Source organism: Petaurus breviceps, unplaced genomic scaffold, assembly GCF_028583685.1.
Source record: "Petaurus breviceps papuanus isolate PSGF00001 unplaced genomic scaffold, PetGlider_PUasm1.0 91041, whole genome shotgun sequence".
Classification (NCBI taxonomy): domain Eukaryota; kingdom Metazoa; phylum Chordata; class Mammalia; order Diprotodontia; family Petauridae; genus Petaurus; species Petaurus breviceps.
Window position 1 is genome coordinate 38,060,738 of NW_027187400.1, and position 15,015 is coordinate 38,075,752.

Below are 15,015 nucleotides of genomic sequence, written 5' to 3' on the forward strand. Positions count from 1 at the left end.
AGAGCACAGAGTGCAGAACCGCCAGCACCCGAACCCTGGCTTCCCAAGCCACAGATCTGACCCCTGACCCCTCGCCCCCAGGATCACAGGCCTGCCACCAAGACCACGGCTTTGTGGGCTGGAGATCAGGGTGGGGACCCCAGCCCCAGGGAACAGCTAGGCGTTCAGGAAGGCACCTGAAACAATGGGTTAGGTTATGACCCTGGACCAAAATGCACTGGTGGGGGTGGGAAGTGACCCCCACAAAGATATACTGGGAGCCCATTCGGAGCCGACTAGTGCAGGGGGCAAAGTCCTGGGCTGGGTGTTGGAGAAGCTAACTTTAGAGCATCCCTGCTGCACGTCCTTGGACAGTACTTGGCCCTGGGTTCAAGTCTGCGCTATCCCACTGAACAGAGAGGTGACCCTGGGCCAGCCTCTTCCCCTCCGGGTTCCACATCTGTGAACTCAAAAGCCTTCCCTGGCCCCCAGTCCATAATGTCTGTGAAATCTGTAGCTGGGCATGTTGGGATGGGTCCCTTTCCACTGTGACATCCTGAGACTCTGCTTTCTGAACTGCAAGCAGGAAGCAGAAAACTTTGTTCTGAAAGGCTGCGGGGGCATTATGGAATCTGTGGTAGGTAGTGCAGAGAAGGGAATGGCGGTGGGAGGGAGAGGCAGATTCGAAGAACAGGCCAGGCAGAGGAGGACAGGGAGCTCCTGCAGTCAGTGGAGGCCCCAGCCTCCCCCTTGGCATGTTTCAGCCTTATCTCCTGCCCTTGGCTAGGCACTGCTCAGCCCCTCCACTCTCTGCTCCTTAGGCTGGGGCTGGGGGAGGAGGAGACAGTACTAGGCAAAAGAAGAGGGTTTTCTGGGCTGTAACAAAAGTGACCTGAGTCAGCCCAGGGTCCAGATCTAACCAGATGACACCCACTAGGTGAGCTGGAAAGGAGGTGCTTCACCCCAGTTAGAGCAGAGTGAGTCTGTCTCTGGCTGTCTAGCATGGGTGCACAGTAGGCATGATTGCCCAGCCCTCAAGTATGGGGAAGGGTCTGGGTTCATGCCCTTGGGATGACCCTCTGTGGCCTCTTAATTGGTTTGGAATCAGAGGGCCTGGGGCTTGAATCCCAGCTTGGCCACCCACATCTATGGGCCCCTGGGCCCCAGTTGCCTCATCTGTAAAATGGGGGGGTGGCCTCTAAGGTCCCATGATCTAACGACCCAATAGCAGGGTGGGGGTCAGGGAGCAGCAAGGGCCCACTCACTTCTCTCTCTTAGACCCTGGCCAAAGCTTCGATACACGTGCACCAGGGCCCAAAGCAAGACAGACTTGATGGCCACCGAGATGCAAGAGCCCACGATGGCGGCTGCCTCTGCAGTATAGGAGCTGCCCTGGCCCCATGCTCTGCTTATCTGAAAAGACAAGGACATCTCCCTCAGCCCCTTCAGGTGGGCTGGGCCCAAGCTCCCAGGGGAGATCTCCAGGAAGCAGAGGGCCCCTTTGGGGAGCAGCCAGGCCCAACCATGCCCATCTCAGGCCTGCCTCAGCCCCCCACCAGCCCCAGCGCACACATCTCATGGCACAGCTTGTCGTGTGGCTCCCCAGACCAGGGGACAGCAGGGTGGCCAGTAAGGGGGAGGGGGGTGCCCTTGGAACAACACGATCCAGCTGCAGGCTGGTCACACGCATGAGCACACGCATGCATGTACAGACGTGCAAACACAATACACAGACACACACACGCTCTTTTGGAAAAAGATAGGCTGTGCTCAGGGCCTTCTGCCTTGGGTGGCCCAGATGCTCCCCCAGACCCTGCCACACTCCACTCAATAATCCAACGAGAGTGTTTAAAGGGACACTGAGAGACAGAATGACCCAGCCCTTTCCCCGCAGGAGCTCAGTGACCTCCACAAATCCTCTCCACAGGGTGCGCTGGGCTCCTCGGTCTTCTTTCAGCCAACATTTAATTACTGAGCACTCAGGCCGACTCACTCCCTGTGTGAGCCTGAGCAAGTCCTGCTTCTCTGGGATTCTTTTTTCTTGGCTGTAAGACGAGGGGTGGGACTAGTGGGGGCAGAGAGACGTGAGGAGACACCCCCTCCCCCTCGGGGCCAGCACCTTTGGTGACTCGTGTCCTTGTGGAGTTGCCCAGGGCCCAAGCCAGAACATATCAGAGACAGGCCTGGAACAGAGGCCTTCCAGGCCAGGGAGGGCTCTCTATCTGCCACTCTACCCTGATCTCCAATAGCCCTTGTGTGATGAATGACCAGCCTGCCTCTGTGCTCTTCTCCCTCCATGTCCTGAGGCAGCAAGGCAACAAAGTAGATACAGCACTAGAGGGGTGTCAGGAAGACCTGAGTTCAAATCCTGCTGCAGATGCTTGTTCTGTGACCTTGGGCAGGTCATTTAGCTTATCCTCCCTTTCCTTGATGGTAAAATGGGAATAATGATAGCAGGAGTGTGTAAGGCTCAGACGAGAGGCCCTATGCAATGCACTTTGCAAGCCTAATGGCTGGTTTATCAGTGCTAGCTATGATCATTAAGAGCTAATTATCCTGGGGACCGATCTGAGGCCCCCTTTCTGTCACTGCACTTTGTAGCCAAGCTAGCCTTGGTGCTGTCTGGGCCAGGCCCAGGCTGTCCCCCTGGCTGGACTGGAGTCCTTTCTACAGCACTGGTGTGCATTCCAAGGACCCACCCCCAGATGTGCTCCCTCCCCAGTGCTCCTGGAGTCCAGGGTCTGACTCTCCTTTGCCATCCTTCCTGCCCTCCCCCCCCACCCCCCATGTCATTCTAGTCAGGGCCTTGAGCAGGGTGGGCCTTTCATGTTCAGGTGAACTGAATCAATGAATTGTTCCTTTTTCCATTTGTTCCATTTTTCACAGAGAAAGAAACGACTGCAGCTGTGCTGGGGCTGATGGGGTCATCCAGTAGAGGGTGAGGAGAGCTCAGCCTGTCACCCCTGCCAGGTTGGACTGGAGCGCAGCCAATCCCAGGTCCAGTCTTCCCAGCTGCTGTTTCAGGTCATGCCTGGCCCAGCTGGATTTTGTTACCAGGGAAGTAGGTGGGAATTTAGCTGGGCAGCGGGACTGTTCATTACTTCCTGGCTCCCTCCCTTGTCCTCTCCTTAAGGAATCAATACATCTTGAACAAGATTTGCATACTCTCTAAAGAGGAAGAGAGTGTGGGAGCCCTCGCCCTCTCAGGGACCAGGGACATCCCTCTTCTCAACCTGCGTGTGGCCGCCACTGCTATTCAAGCCAGGCTAGATGCTTGAAAAAGAACAAACGCAGGGCAGAAGACAAGAGCTGCCTGAGTGTCTCCTTTCTGCTTAGGGTGGTCCCTGGACCAAAAAGTGAAGCACAAGGGCCTGCAGACCTGAAGCCCCAGGCATCCAGCCTTGCCCCTTGCTGGTTGGCTCATTATAAGGAAAACTATAAACATCATAAATCACGTTAATAACACAAACAATAAAACCAAAAGATATCAGTAAATGCTGAAAAGGCTTCTGATAGTCTCTAATACCCCAACAGCCAATATCATGTGTAATGAAGAAAGTGAGGCCTGTCCACTATGAGCAGGAGTAAGGCAAAGCGGCCAGCATCGGCCATGCCTCTGGAGCGCCTGCTCTGGGACAAACCCTATGCAAAGTTAATGCTGGCTCGCTCAGTACTATTTAACAGTGACCAGGGTCCTTGAAATGCCAACAGATCAAGGAACCGTGAAGCAAGGCCAGGACAAAACAAGAGTGCTGCTTCATGTCTACCCAGAAAAACCTCGGGAGTCTGCCAAAAACCCCCGGAAGCCATTCAGCACCTCCCCAGAGTCAGCGGCACAACAGAAGATCCATCCGTGGGGATCGATGGCATTTCCGTCTGTTAACAATGAGCTAGGGCAGGATGAGCGAGAGACATCGTGTTCAAGAGAACCAGGGCACCTGCAAACTCGCTGGGGTCTGTCTGCTGGGACGTTCACAGCTACCTCACAGAGCCCATGGACACAGCAGCTCTCTTGAGCCCTCCCTGTCCATACCTGGTGGCCCCACTTCAATTGGAATCCGGCAGCCTTCCCAACATATAGTCCCTAGCACCTGCCACCACTCTGGGCCTGGAGCCATTCTCCCCTGCCTCCTCCCCTTGGGAACCCAAGGGTACACGTCCTTTGCTCTAGCCCTCTCCTAGGGACTGCCTGAAAAGGGTCCGTGAGACCCGCTGCCTCAGTTTCCCTACCCCCAACAACAGAGAACACATCTCCTGGCCAAGGCCACCTCCAGTCCAAACAATGGCTCTTCTCCAGTTTGGCTAAATGGGATGGTAGAGCAGAGCAAGGCCACAGCCCAGTCCGGAACTGAGCGCTGACCTCCTCCAAGGGTGGAAGGGTCTCCCCTGCCTGCGTGCAGCTTTCCTGAGATGGTCATGCTGAGCTGGGAGGAGCCAGGGTCAGCCTGATTGGCAGAGATTCTCCTGATCCTCACAGCTCAATGGGGGCTCTGGCTGGCTTGGCCACAGAAAGGCCCACAAGCAGGTGAGAGAAGGGAGCCCAAGGGAGCATGTCAGGTGCCAGGCTTCCCTCCCCTTCTTCCCCCACACCCCACCCCAAGTCTGCTCACCGTGTAGAGGAGATAGAAAAGGTAAGCCACTTCAGGGACGTTCTGTACCAGGAAAATCCACACCAGGACCTTCAGCTCCCTCAGAATCTGCAAAGAAAGCGATGTCCCTCTGAGGTCACCTGGGACCTGGGGAAGGCCTGGGAGGACTGGCCGCCTCCCCTCCACCTAGGGTTGGGCAGCACTGCCGAGGGCACTCTGTGCTCCTTAGCCCAGCACTGGGAGGGCCAAGGGAAGCCCCGAAGGGACATCTCAGCAGTCACCCTGGCCCATCTAACCCGGGTGGTGGCTGGCTGGGTGGCCTAGGGCCAGCAGGTGCTGCTGGGAGGCACTCAGCTTCTTCATCTATAAAATGAGGCTTTAGATGGTCTTGGTGGAAACCTTACAGGATGGAGAAAGGATCTTCTTGGGAGGCTCCACTCTCTGTGGGGAAACCACAAGCACTGCAGTCCTGGAGTGGCTGTTCAAAGGACCCGGGTTTGAATCCCACCACAGACCCCTCCTGGCTGGGTGAGTCTGGGCAAGCCCTCTGACCTCTTATGCGCCTTGGCTTCCTCGCCTGGACAATGGGGATCAAACCGCCTCTTGGGCTCGGCTGGTGGTGCTGCTCTGAGGCTCATACGGGAGGACATAGGGCTGGTGCTTTGCCTACTGGAAAGCACCTTATCAGTGGGAGCTGCCACTATTATGACTGCTGGCCCACCACCTTTGGGGGCCCTGGCTTCCCCACGTGTGAAAAGGAGAATAACCTCATAGCTGGGAGCAGGCCTGAGACCTGCTCTGTTCAAAGCCCCTCCAAGCTCAGCTCTGACTTCCTGGCTCTTGGTGAGAGGCACCTTCTACCAATGTCCCAGCCCCACATGGGGACCACTAGGCCTGCGACCCTGGAAAAGAGGAAGGCCCCTTGCCCCAGCCTCCAGCCCTGCTGCTGCCCAGATGCTGAGACCCGGCTCCACCCTGCTGGGGAGGGGGCAGCAGCTCCTCTCTTTCTGCTCCCACGGGGGCTGAGCCTACTTCCCAGCCCCGGGGGTGCCCTGGGGAGACTGGGGGCCAGTCCAGGCCTAACCCTAACATTCATTTCACCACAGTCACTGCAGCCAGAGCTGCAGGGATCTCCAGAAGAGAGTTTTGCCTGGGAGTTGCCTCCTGGCCTTCAACATAACCCTCTGGGGTTGTCTGGGTTAAATGCCTCACGGCTCACTTCAGCTCTGACCTGCAGGGGGGCACAGGGCGGGAGAGCTGGACAGAACTGCTGAGGCCTGGAAGGGACAGCAAGGGTCCAGTGATGAGTCAAGCAAAGGCAGGGATGATTGAGGGTGGCAATGATCATATTGACTCACGGGGCTAGCACTCACAGGAGCCAAGCCCACAGGCTCTCCAAAGAGCCTTGGGCATGTCCTGGAAGGGCCTCAGCTCCCCTCTTCTGAGGATCAAGCCCAACCTGCCTGGAGTCTTTAGGAGAATCACAGGGTCCTTTCCTCGGGGCTTGGAAAAGAAGAAAGGGCCAGTCTGAAATCTGAGATGTTTTTGAGGGTCTGGGATGCTCTCTGACCTCTGGCTTCCTCCCCTGCCTTCCTCAAGCCCAAGGGTCCAAAGCAGGCCTGCCCCGCTGTATTCCTCCACAGCTGGAGCTGGCCAATCTAAAAGAAGGAGCTCAGGGTACAAGGTGACCTTTCTGCACAGAGGTCACCTTCCTCCTGGTTCTCCCCATCATGTGCACCCAACAGGGAAGCACATCTTCTCATTCTCATTCTTACTTGGCGGTCACCTTGGACTCTGCCCATCATTGGTCAGGGAGGGCTGCGTGGGAAGCCTGAAGGGAACCCTGTCCCCTCCAGAGCTCAGCCTGACCCTCAGGGTCATGGCTCCTCAGAGAACAGGAGGCATACTCAGGTAGAGGGGAGCTCAAGTCAGAGTCTCGGAATCCGAATCCCTTCCCTCCGCTTTCTCTTCTCTAAAATGATGGTGTGAGACCAATTGACACTAAGGGTCTCTTCTAGCCCTAGATCCAAAGGGGGGGGGGCGGGAGCAGCCATGTGTCACTGCCAGCAGACCCCCGAAGGGTGCCTCAGTCCCTGAAGGAGAAGGGAGGCAGGGAGTTCCCCAATCTCCTTGAGTTAGGGGCGCTCCCAGAACTGCAGGGAGCCTCCCACCATCCTCAGATTGTCTTAACAAAACCAGGCACACCCATGACTTCATGGAGCTTCTGGTGCCAGAAGAATCTGAAGAATCCGGGGAGGGAGAGAGGCTCTGGGTGGGGCTCGGAGTGGGGCAGCCAAACCAGGGCAGCTTAAACCTGGGGGCCAGAGTTTTTAAAAAAATATTTTGATAAGTGTATTTCAATATAATTGGTTTCCTTTATACTCTTGTGTGCTTTAAAAACAGGATTCTGGGAAGGGGCTTCACTGGCCTGCCTGACACAGCCCTGCCCTACAAGGGGGAGGCCAGGAAACCAAGAGGCTCTGTGCTGGCCCAGAGGCATTTCAGACCAGGATAGTCAAAGAGGCTGAGGGGGAGGGGCATCCTCTGGGAGAGACCTGGGGACACAGGGACCCCTCCCACAGACTACCATCTCTGAAGCACAGGGCATGGATGGAGATCAAAGGCCCTGGGGTCAAATCCAGACTCTGCTTCTCACTCCCTGGGGGACTTAGGAAGATCACTCCCCCACGCCTAGCTCTCTCACCTCTGAAGTGGGGGAGGAAGGGACAGACACTGAATAATGGTCCTGGAGAACAGACAGGAAAGAGACAGAGAAGGGTGAGCCGGCACACACTGGCACACCCCCCCCATGTGCCCAGCTGCTTTTACTCACTTTTGATGGGTCACAAGGCAGGCTTCAGATCTAGCTCACTGACCAAGAGCAGATTTCAGAGGGGACCTGAGTCTAGGAGTGGCACTCCCAGCTGGGGAACCAGCTTGGACCCGAGGCAATGCACACAGCAAGGGTGTCACTTTGAGCCCTGGCTCTAGCGCCCGGCCGGGTTTGAAGCCTGCGGGGGGGCAATCAGTGCAGGAAGCAGGGGGCGGGGTGGGTGGGAAGTGGGGTGAGCCCTGTGGTTTTGGCGCTCTGGCCAGGGGGGGCCGGGTCTAGCAGCATCTAATCTTGTACACACCCAAGATCGGGTCAGGCCCTTGCTGAGCTCATGCCACGGACAGCAAGCAGACTCTGCCACGGACTGGACCACTCTGGGAACACAGAGCTCACAGGCGCCCAGGCTGGGCTGTTTTTGTGATCCTGAAACAACACAATACTCAAAACCTTAGGAAAGCAACAGAAGAACCTGTTGTTCTCTTAAGAAGACAAACATCTCAGTTCACACATTCCAGAGCCCAGGCCCGACAGAAAGTCCAAAGCCAAGGGAAACGCTGGAGGAATGAACAAACAAAAAAAGAAACCCACCATAAAGAGCTATGATGGTGGGAAGAAAAGAAGGACTCCAAAGCATCTACAAGCAAAGCCTTGAAGAAAAACGCACCTTGGACACAAGTCTAACTAGAATTCCTGGAAAGAGGGAGCAAAAGTTAGGAAAAGAAAAAAAGTTTTTAAAAGCAAATGAGAGGACTAGAGAAACAAAATAGAAAGAAATGAGCACTATGGAAGAAAGAATGGGAAAGAGAATTGACAGCTCTTAATAAAAGTTACAAAAAGTCACAAAAACTTATCGAAGAAAATAACTCCCTGAAAATTAGAACTGACCAAACAAAAGCTCAATGAGACAACAAGAAATGTTAAAACTAAGTCAAAAGAGGGGCGGCTAGGTGGTGCAGTGAACTGAATACCAGCCCCGGAGTCAGGAGCACCTGAGTTCACATATGGCCTCAGACACTTCCCAGCCATGTGACCCTAAGCAAGTCACTCTGATTGCCTTAAAAAAAAGCAAAAACCTAAGTCAAAATGAAAGAGGAGGAAGAGGAGAAAATGTAAGGCCTTGGAAAACAGACTGGGAGAAGATAAGTTAAGAATCAGTGGATACCTGAACACCACGATCAAAAAAGGAGCCTTGACATCATATTACAAGAAATCTTAAAAGAAAACTGTCCATATCTCTTAGGACCAAAGGCCAAAGTAGAAATAGGAAGAATCCACTGATTACCTTCTGAAATAAGCCCCGAAATGAAAACTCCCAGGAGCCTTAGAGCCAAGAAAAGAATACCATAAGCAGCAGAAAAAAAAAGAATTCAGGTACCAAGGAGCCAGGATTATACACAGTTTAGCAGCCAATGCCATTAAAGGAATAGAAAGCTTGGAGAAGGAAAAGATCTAGACTTTTAACCAAGAATAACTTACCCAGAAAAACTGAGCATAAACCTACAGGGGGGAAAAATAGGAAACATTACTGAAACTGAGGACTTCCAAGCATCCCTGATGAAACTATCAGAAACAAATAGAAACTGTGAAATACAAACACAGGAGTCAAGAGAAACAGAAAAAGGCCAACATGAGTGTGCGATCATTAGGGACTAAAGAAGGGTACATTATTTACATCCTAAATCACTTAATATGGGTCCCTTCAGAACTCTATCAGAAGTCACAGAAGGAGTCTAGACAAAGGCCCTGGGAATGGTTCTGTCCCGGGGAAGTGGGCAGAGGAATCTACTAGGGAGGTGGGGAGGAAGATAGGGGAAAAAGAATGAGGAAAATCATCTCACTTGATTGGGGCACACAAATATAAAATTACAACAAACAAGGAAGAAGAGGTGAGGGAATGGGTGATACTTGAACCTCACTCTCATCTGAACTGGTCAAAGGAGAAAAGAATGCACAAATACCCGGGTACAGAAATACAGTTGACTCAACAGGTAAACAGAAGGGAAAGAGGAAAACAGAAAGGGGGAATAAGAAGGAGGAGAGATTAGTTTTTAGCACAACAAACTCAAAGAGGGGGCAGGAAAAAAAAAGAAGGAAAAGTATAAAAGAATAGGATAGAGGGAAATAAACGATTAATAATCATAACTGTGAATTCCCATAAAACGGAAGAGGAGGGCAAAGTGGATTAGAGAGCTGAATCCAACACACTGTTGATAAAGAACACACACTTCAGAAATAAGGGGCTGAAGCAAAATCAAGTATGCTTCTACTGACGTAAAAAAGGAAGAGGTTACAATCCTGATCTCAAACAAGGCAACACCAAAAAGACTAAATTAAAAGAAACAGGAAAACTACATTTTGCTGAAAGGCAAAATGGCACAGCACCACATGCATGAAGGAAAAATTAAATGAGTTATAGGGAGAGACTGACAATAAAGCTATGGGGACTTCAATAAAAAATGGGGGACCTCAATTCCACCCCTCTCAAACCTAGACAAATCTAACCCAAAAATAAACAAAAAAAGAGTCAAGAACCTGACTAGAATTTCAGAAAAGTTAGAGATGATGGATCCCTGGAGATTAACTGAATGGGAACACAAAGGAGTGTGTGTGTGTATGTACACACACAAACATATATTTCTCAGTTGTGCATGGAATCTTCAAAAAAATTGACCCTCACAAATGTAAAAAAGCAGAAATATTAAATAAATCTTTTTGTGGACCACAATGTAATAAAATATATTCAACAAAATGCCCCTTAAAAATTAGTTGGAGAGAGATGGCCAGGTGGCTCAGCGAGTAAGAGCACCAGCTCCAGCGTCGGGATGACCTGGGGATCGAATCCCAGGCTTAGATACTTAGCACCACACCCAGAAATAACTGGCCGTGTAACCTTGAGCAAGTTACTTAACCCCAGTTGCTTAAAAAAAAAATTAGTTGGAGAGCCCTGGAGTCAGGAGGACCTGAGTTCAAATCTGGCCTCAGACACTTAACACAAAAACTAGCCGTGTGACCTTGGGCAAGTCACTTAACTCCAACTGCCCTCCAAAAGCAAAAAAAAAATTATAAAGCATAAAAATTAGTTGGAGACTAAATATAACTTAATCCTAAAGAATGAGTGGGTCAAAGAACAAATCATTGCAATGATAATTTCATTAAAGATAATGACAATAATGAGACAATTTAGCAACTTTAGGGGGAAAATGTATGTCTCTTTTAAACACTTTCACCAATTTTATTGTTAGTGGCAGACTGATGAACTACCATTAAAAAATAACTTAGAAAAATCAAAAAATTGGGGTGGCTAGGTGGCATGGTGAATAGAGCCCTGGCCCTGGAGTCAGGAGGATCCGAGTTCAAATCCAGCCTCAGATACTTAACACAAAACAATCCGTGTGACCTTGGGCAAGTCACTTAACCCCAATCACCCTACCTTTCCCCCTCCAAAAAACAAAAACAAAAAACCCCCCAAGAAATTAAAAAACCCTAATTAACAATTTGAAATCCTAAAAATCAAAGAAGAGATTACCAAAACAGCAAAAACAACAACAATGAATTAATATAACTAGGAGCTGGGTTTTTTTTGGAGGACAAAACAATAAACAGATTGACTAACGTGATTTTTTTTAAAAGCAGAAAACCAAATGACTAGTATAAAAAGTGAAAAAGGTGAATTCCTAACCAATGAATAAATAAAAAAAAGAAACTACAGAACTATTTTGTTCAAGTATATGCCAATTAAACAGACAATCTAAGGGATATGGATGAATATTTACAAAAATATAAAATGTCCAGGTTGAAACAAGAAACAGAGAATCTGAATGACTCAGTCTTAGAAAAAGAAATTGAATGTCCTAAATGAGCTCCCAACGGAAAAAAAGACACAGGATCAGATGTATTTATAAGTAATCACACATTTAAAAATAATTCCAAACATTACATAAACTATTGGAAAGAAATAGGAAAAGAAAGGCTCCTACCAAATTACTTCTATGATACAAATAGAGAGGGTCTTAATACAACAGAGAAAAGATGCTATAGGCCGCAGAACCTAATGATATTGATACAAAAAGTTTAAATAAAGTATTAGGAAGGAGACGATGGCTGCACATCACCAAGACTATATTCTATGACCAGTCTGGAGCTAGAGCAGGAATGCAAGGGTGGTTCAATATTAGAAAAACTATAACCATAACTGACTAAATTAATTAGAACAACAAAAATCATGTGATTATATCAAGAGATGCAGAAAAAGGCTTTGATAAGATAGTCACTCATGTTAAAAAATACCAGAAAGCACAGGAATAAATAAATCCCATAATATGACAAAAAGCATTTATGTAAAACTAAATAATGGGGATACGCCAGTTGCCTTTCTAGTAAAATCAGGGTAAAGCAAGGTTGTCCTTTATCATCATTACCATTCAATATCATGCTAGGATTCCTAGCTATAACAGTCAGGGAAAAAGAAATGGAAGGAATAAGTACAGGCAAAGAGGAAACAAAATTATTGCTTTCTGCAGGTGATATAAAAGCTTACTTAGAGGAATCTAAAGAATCAACTAAAAAATTAATTCAAACAACTAACAATTCCAGCAAAGCTGAAGGATATAAAATAAACCCACCTAAATTATTAGCATTTTTGTTTATTATCAACAAAATCCAGCAGGCAGAGATAAGAAGAGAAATTCCATTGAAAATAGCTACAGTGGGGCAGCTAGGTGGTACAGTGAATAGAACACCGGCCCTGGAGTCAGGAGGACCTGAGTTCAAATCCAGCCTCAGACACTTAACACTTATTAGCTGTATGACGTTGGGCAAATCACTTAACCCCAACTGGCCAAGGAAGGAAGGAAGGAAGGAAGGAAGGAGGAAAATGGCTACAGAAAGTATAAACTATTTGGGAGTCTACCTGCCAAGACACACAGGAATTACATGAAAACAGCTACAAAACACTCTTTACACAAAGAGAGATCTAAGTATTGGAGAAATATTAATTGCTCACAGGCAGGGCAAGCCAATATGATAAACATGATGACAGTACTTAAATTAATTTACTTTTTCCGTACCATGCCAATCAGTTAGGCAGACTCCTAAGGATTACTCCACAGAGCTAGAAAAAGATAATAATAAAATTCATCTGGAGGAACAAAAGGTCAAGAATCTCAAAGGAATGAATGATAAAGAAAAGTGGGAAGGAAGAGGGCCTAGCAGCGCCAGGTCTTAAAATCCACTACAAAGCAGCAATCCTCAAGACAATCTGGTGAGAGGCAGGCCAGGGGAACTATTCAAGCCCACAACACATAGAGGCAAACAAGCACCACGGCCTAGTGAAACCCAAAGATCACAGTGAATGGGGCAAGAATTCACTGGTCAACAAAAACTGCTGGGAAACTTGGCAACCAGCCTGGCAGAAGTGAGGCCTGGACAAACATCTCCTACCATATGCCAACATAAGCTCTTATGGGTACACGACTTAGACAAAAAAGGTGACATCATAAACAAATCAAAAGAACAAGAAAGAAATGATCTTTCAGCTCTATGGTTTGGGAAAGAGATAAGAGGCAAAATGGGGAAAAATCACAGAAGGGAAAATGGACAATTTTGATTACATAAAATTAAAAAGCTTTTGTACAAACAAAACTAATGCAGCTAAAATTAGAAGAAAAAGAGGAAACGGGGGGGGGAATTTTTCAGCAAGCTTCTCTGATAAAGGTCTATTCCTAAATTTCATATAGGAAAATGATTAGAATTTCTAAGAATAAGAGTCATTCCCAAATTGATAAATGATAAGAGAATATGAACAAGAATTTTTAAGAGGAAGAAATTCAAGCTACTATATGAAAAAAAAAGTTTTCCAAATCACTAAAAATTAGGGAAATGTAAATTAAAATTACTCTGAGGTTCTACCATTAGACTTGCAAATTTTTTTTGAAGGGAAAAATGGAAGGGCCTGTGGAGTGGGAAAAGGTACCTCAACACATTATTGGCAGAGTTGTGAAGTGGTTTCTAGAAAGCTATTTGGAACTATGTCCCGAAAGCTATTAAACTGTACATACCCAGAGAAGAGTAGGACCCATATGTACAAAAATATTCATGTGGTGGCAAAGAATTGGAATCTAAGGTGGTGGCCATCAACTGGAGAATGGCTGAACAAGTTGTGATATAGAAGTGTGATGGAAATGATGAGGGGGATGGTTTCAGAGAAACTTGGGAAGATTTGCACAAATGGACAGAGTAAGGGGAACAGAACCAGACAAACAGTTTATACAATAATAGCACTACTGTGAAAACAAACAACTCTGAAAGACTGAGGAATTCCAGTCAACACAACGGCACGCACACAGCCAGACAACTCAAGGTAAAACATGCTGCCGGGCTCCAGAGAGAGGCTATGGTCTCAGAGGGCAGATCATATCTTTCTGTACACAGCCTACATGTGACTTTGTTGTGTTTCATTACATATGTTCATAGCAGGGGCTTTATTTTTCTTGCTTTCCCAGTTGGGGGGAGTAGGTGGGAGGGAGAGAAGGAAGATTTTTCCTTTGGGGAAAAAAAAAGCCAAGTATCAGGCCTCATTGCCTGATCATGCAACAAGATCCATAGATGGAATGAACTAAGGTAGTGTGGTGCTGTGGAGAGATCCCTGGACTTGAAGTCACAGAGTCCCGGGTTCAAATTCTGCCTAGCTGTGTGACCCTGGGCAAGTCACTTGACCTCTGTGTGCCTCAGTTTCCACATTGGTAAAATGAGAGGGCTGAACATCTTGGCCTCTCAGGTCCCTTTTTGGTCTAGATCTATGATCTTATGATTCTACAAGCCAAGATTCACGGGGAGCAGGCACAAATATGTGGAAAGTGAGAGACATACAAGTGCCAGTCATGTCAATGTCTGGATGGACAGTAAGGAAGATGTCTCATTCTCAAAGGCCCAGGCCATCTTCATCCCCTAGGAGAAGAGAACTGAGCACCCTGTTGGGAGGCTCCCAAAGAGCCCCTGGGCACTTACTCCACTTGCTTTGATTGGGCAGGCCTTCAGACAGGCCACTGCACACACAGAGGGGGACAGGGGGCTCTGACTTCCAATACCCCTTCTAATGTCATGAAATGTCCTTCCTGCCAGTGACCTCTTACCCCAAGGCCATGTGGGAGGGAGCCACGGTTCCCAAAGGTGCTGCCAGCCAAGCAGCAGACCTGGCAGGTCTCAATGGGTGGGAGGCTTCAGTGCACAGTCCACTGATAAGTTGTGTATGTGTGCACGTGTGTGTGTGTGTGTTAGAGAGAAAGGAGGAGGAGGAGAGAGAGAAGATAGAGAAAGAGAGAGAGAGAGGGAGACAGAGAGAAAGAGGGGGAGAGAGAGAGAGATAGAGAGAGAGAGAGAGGGAGGGAGAGAGAGAGGGGGGGAGAGAGAGGGAGAGAGAGAGTGAGAGAGAGAGAAAAGATAGAGAAAGAGAGAGAGAAAGAGAGAGAGGGAGAGAGAGACAGAGAGGGAGAGATAAAGAGGGGGAGAGAGAGAGAGGGAGAGAGAAAGAAGGGGAGAGAGAGACAGAGAGGGAGAGAGAGAGGGAGGGGGAGAGGGAGAGAGAGAAGATGAGAGAGAGGGAGGGAGAGAGACAAA

At 48.7% G+C, this 15,015-nt stretch overlaps 1 protein-coding gene across 5 annotated transcripts in view; it reads right to left on the reverse strand.

The window, feature by feature from the left end:
• LOC138153944 (uncharacterized) overlaps window positions 1–15,015 on the reverse strand; it is a 39,770-nt gene that overhangs the window by 2,504 nt on the left and 22,251 nt on the right. For 2 of the 5 annotated variants that reach the window (XM_069078364.1, XM_069078363.1), the window contains exons 8-10: window positions 8,878–8,898; window positions 7,703–7,824; window positions 4,590–4,676 (exon numbers count right to left, since the gene is read on the reverse strand). In XM_069078364.1, coding sequence (XP_068934465.1) covers window positions 4,590–4,676; window positions 7,703–7,824; window positions 8,878–8,898 — 230 coding nt within the window. Of the gene's footprint in view, window positions 1–1,244; window positions 1,393–4,589; window positions 4,677–7,702; window positions 7,825–8,877; window positions 8,899–15,015 lie in introns of all 5 variants that reach the window. The other 3 variants (XM_069078361.1, XM_069078362.1, XM_069078365.1) reach the window with 3 other exon arrangements.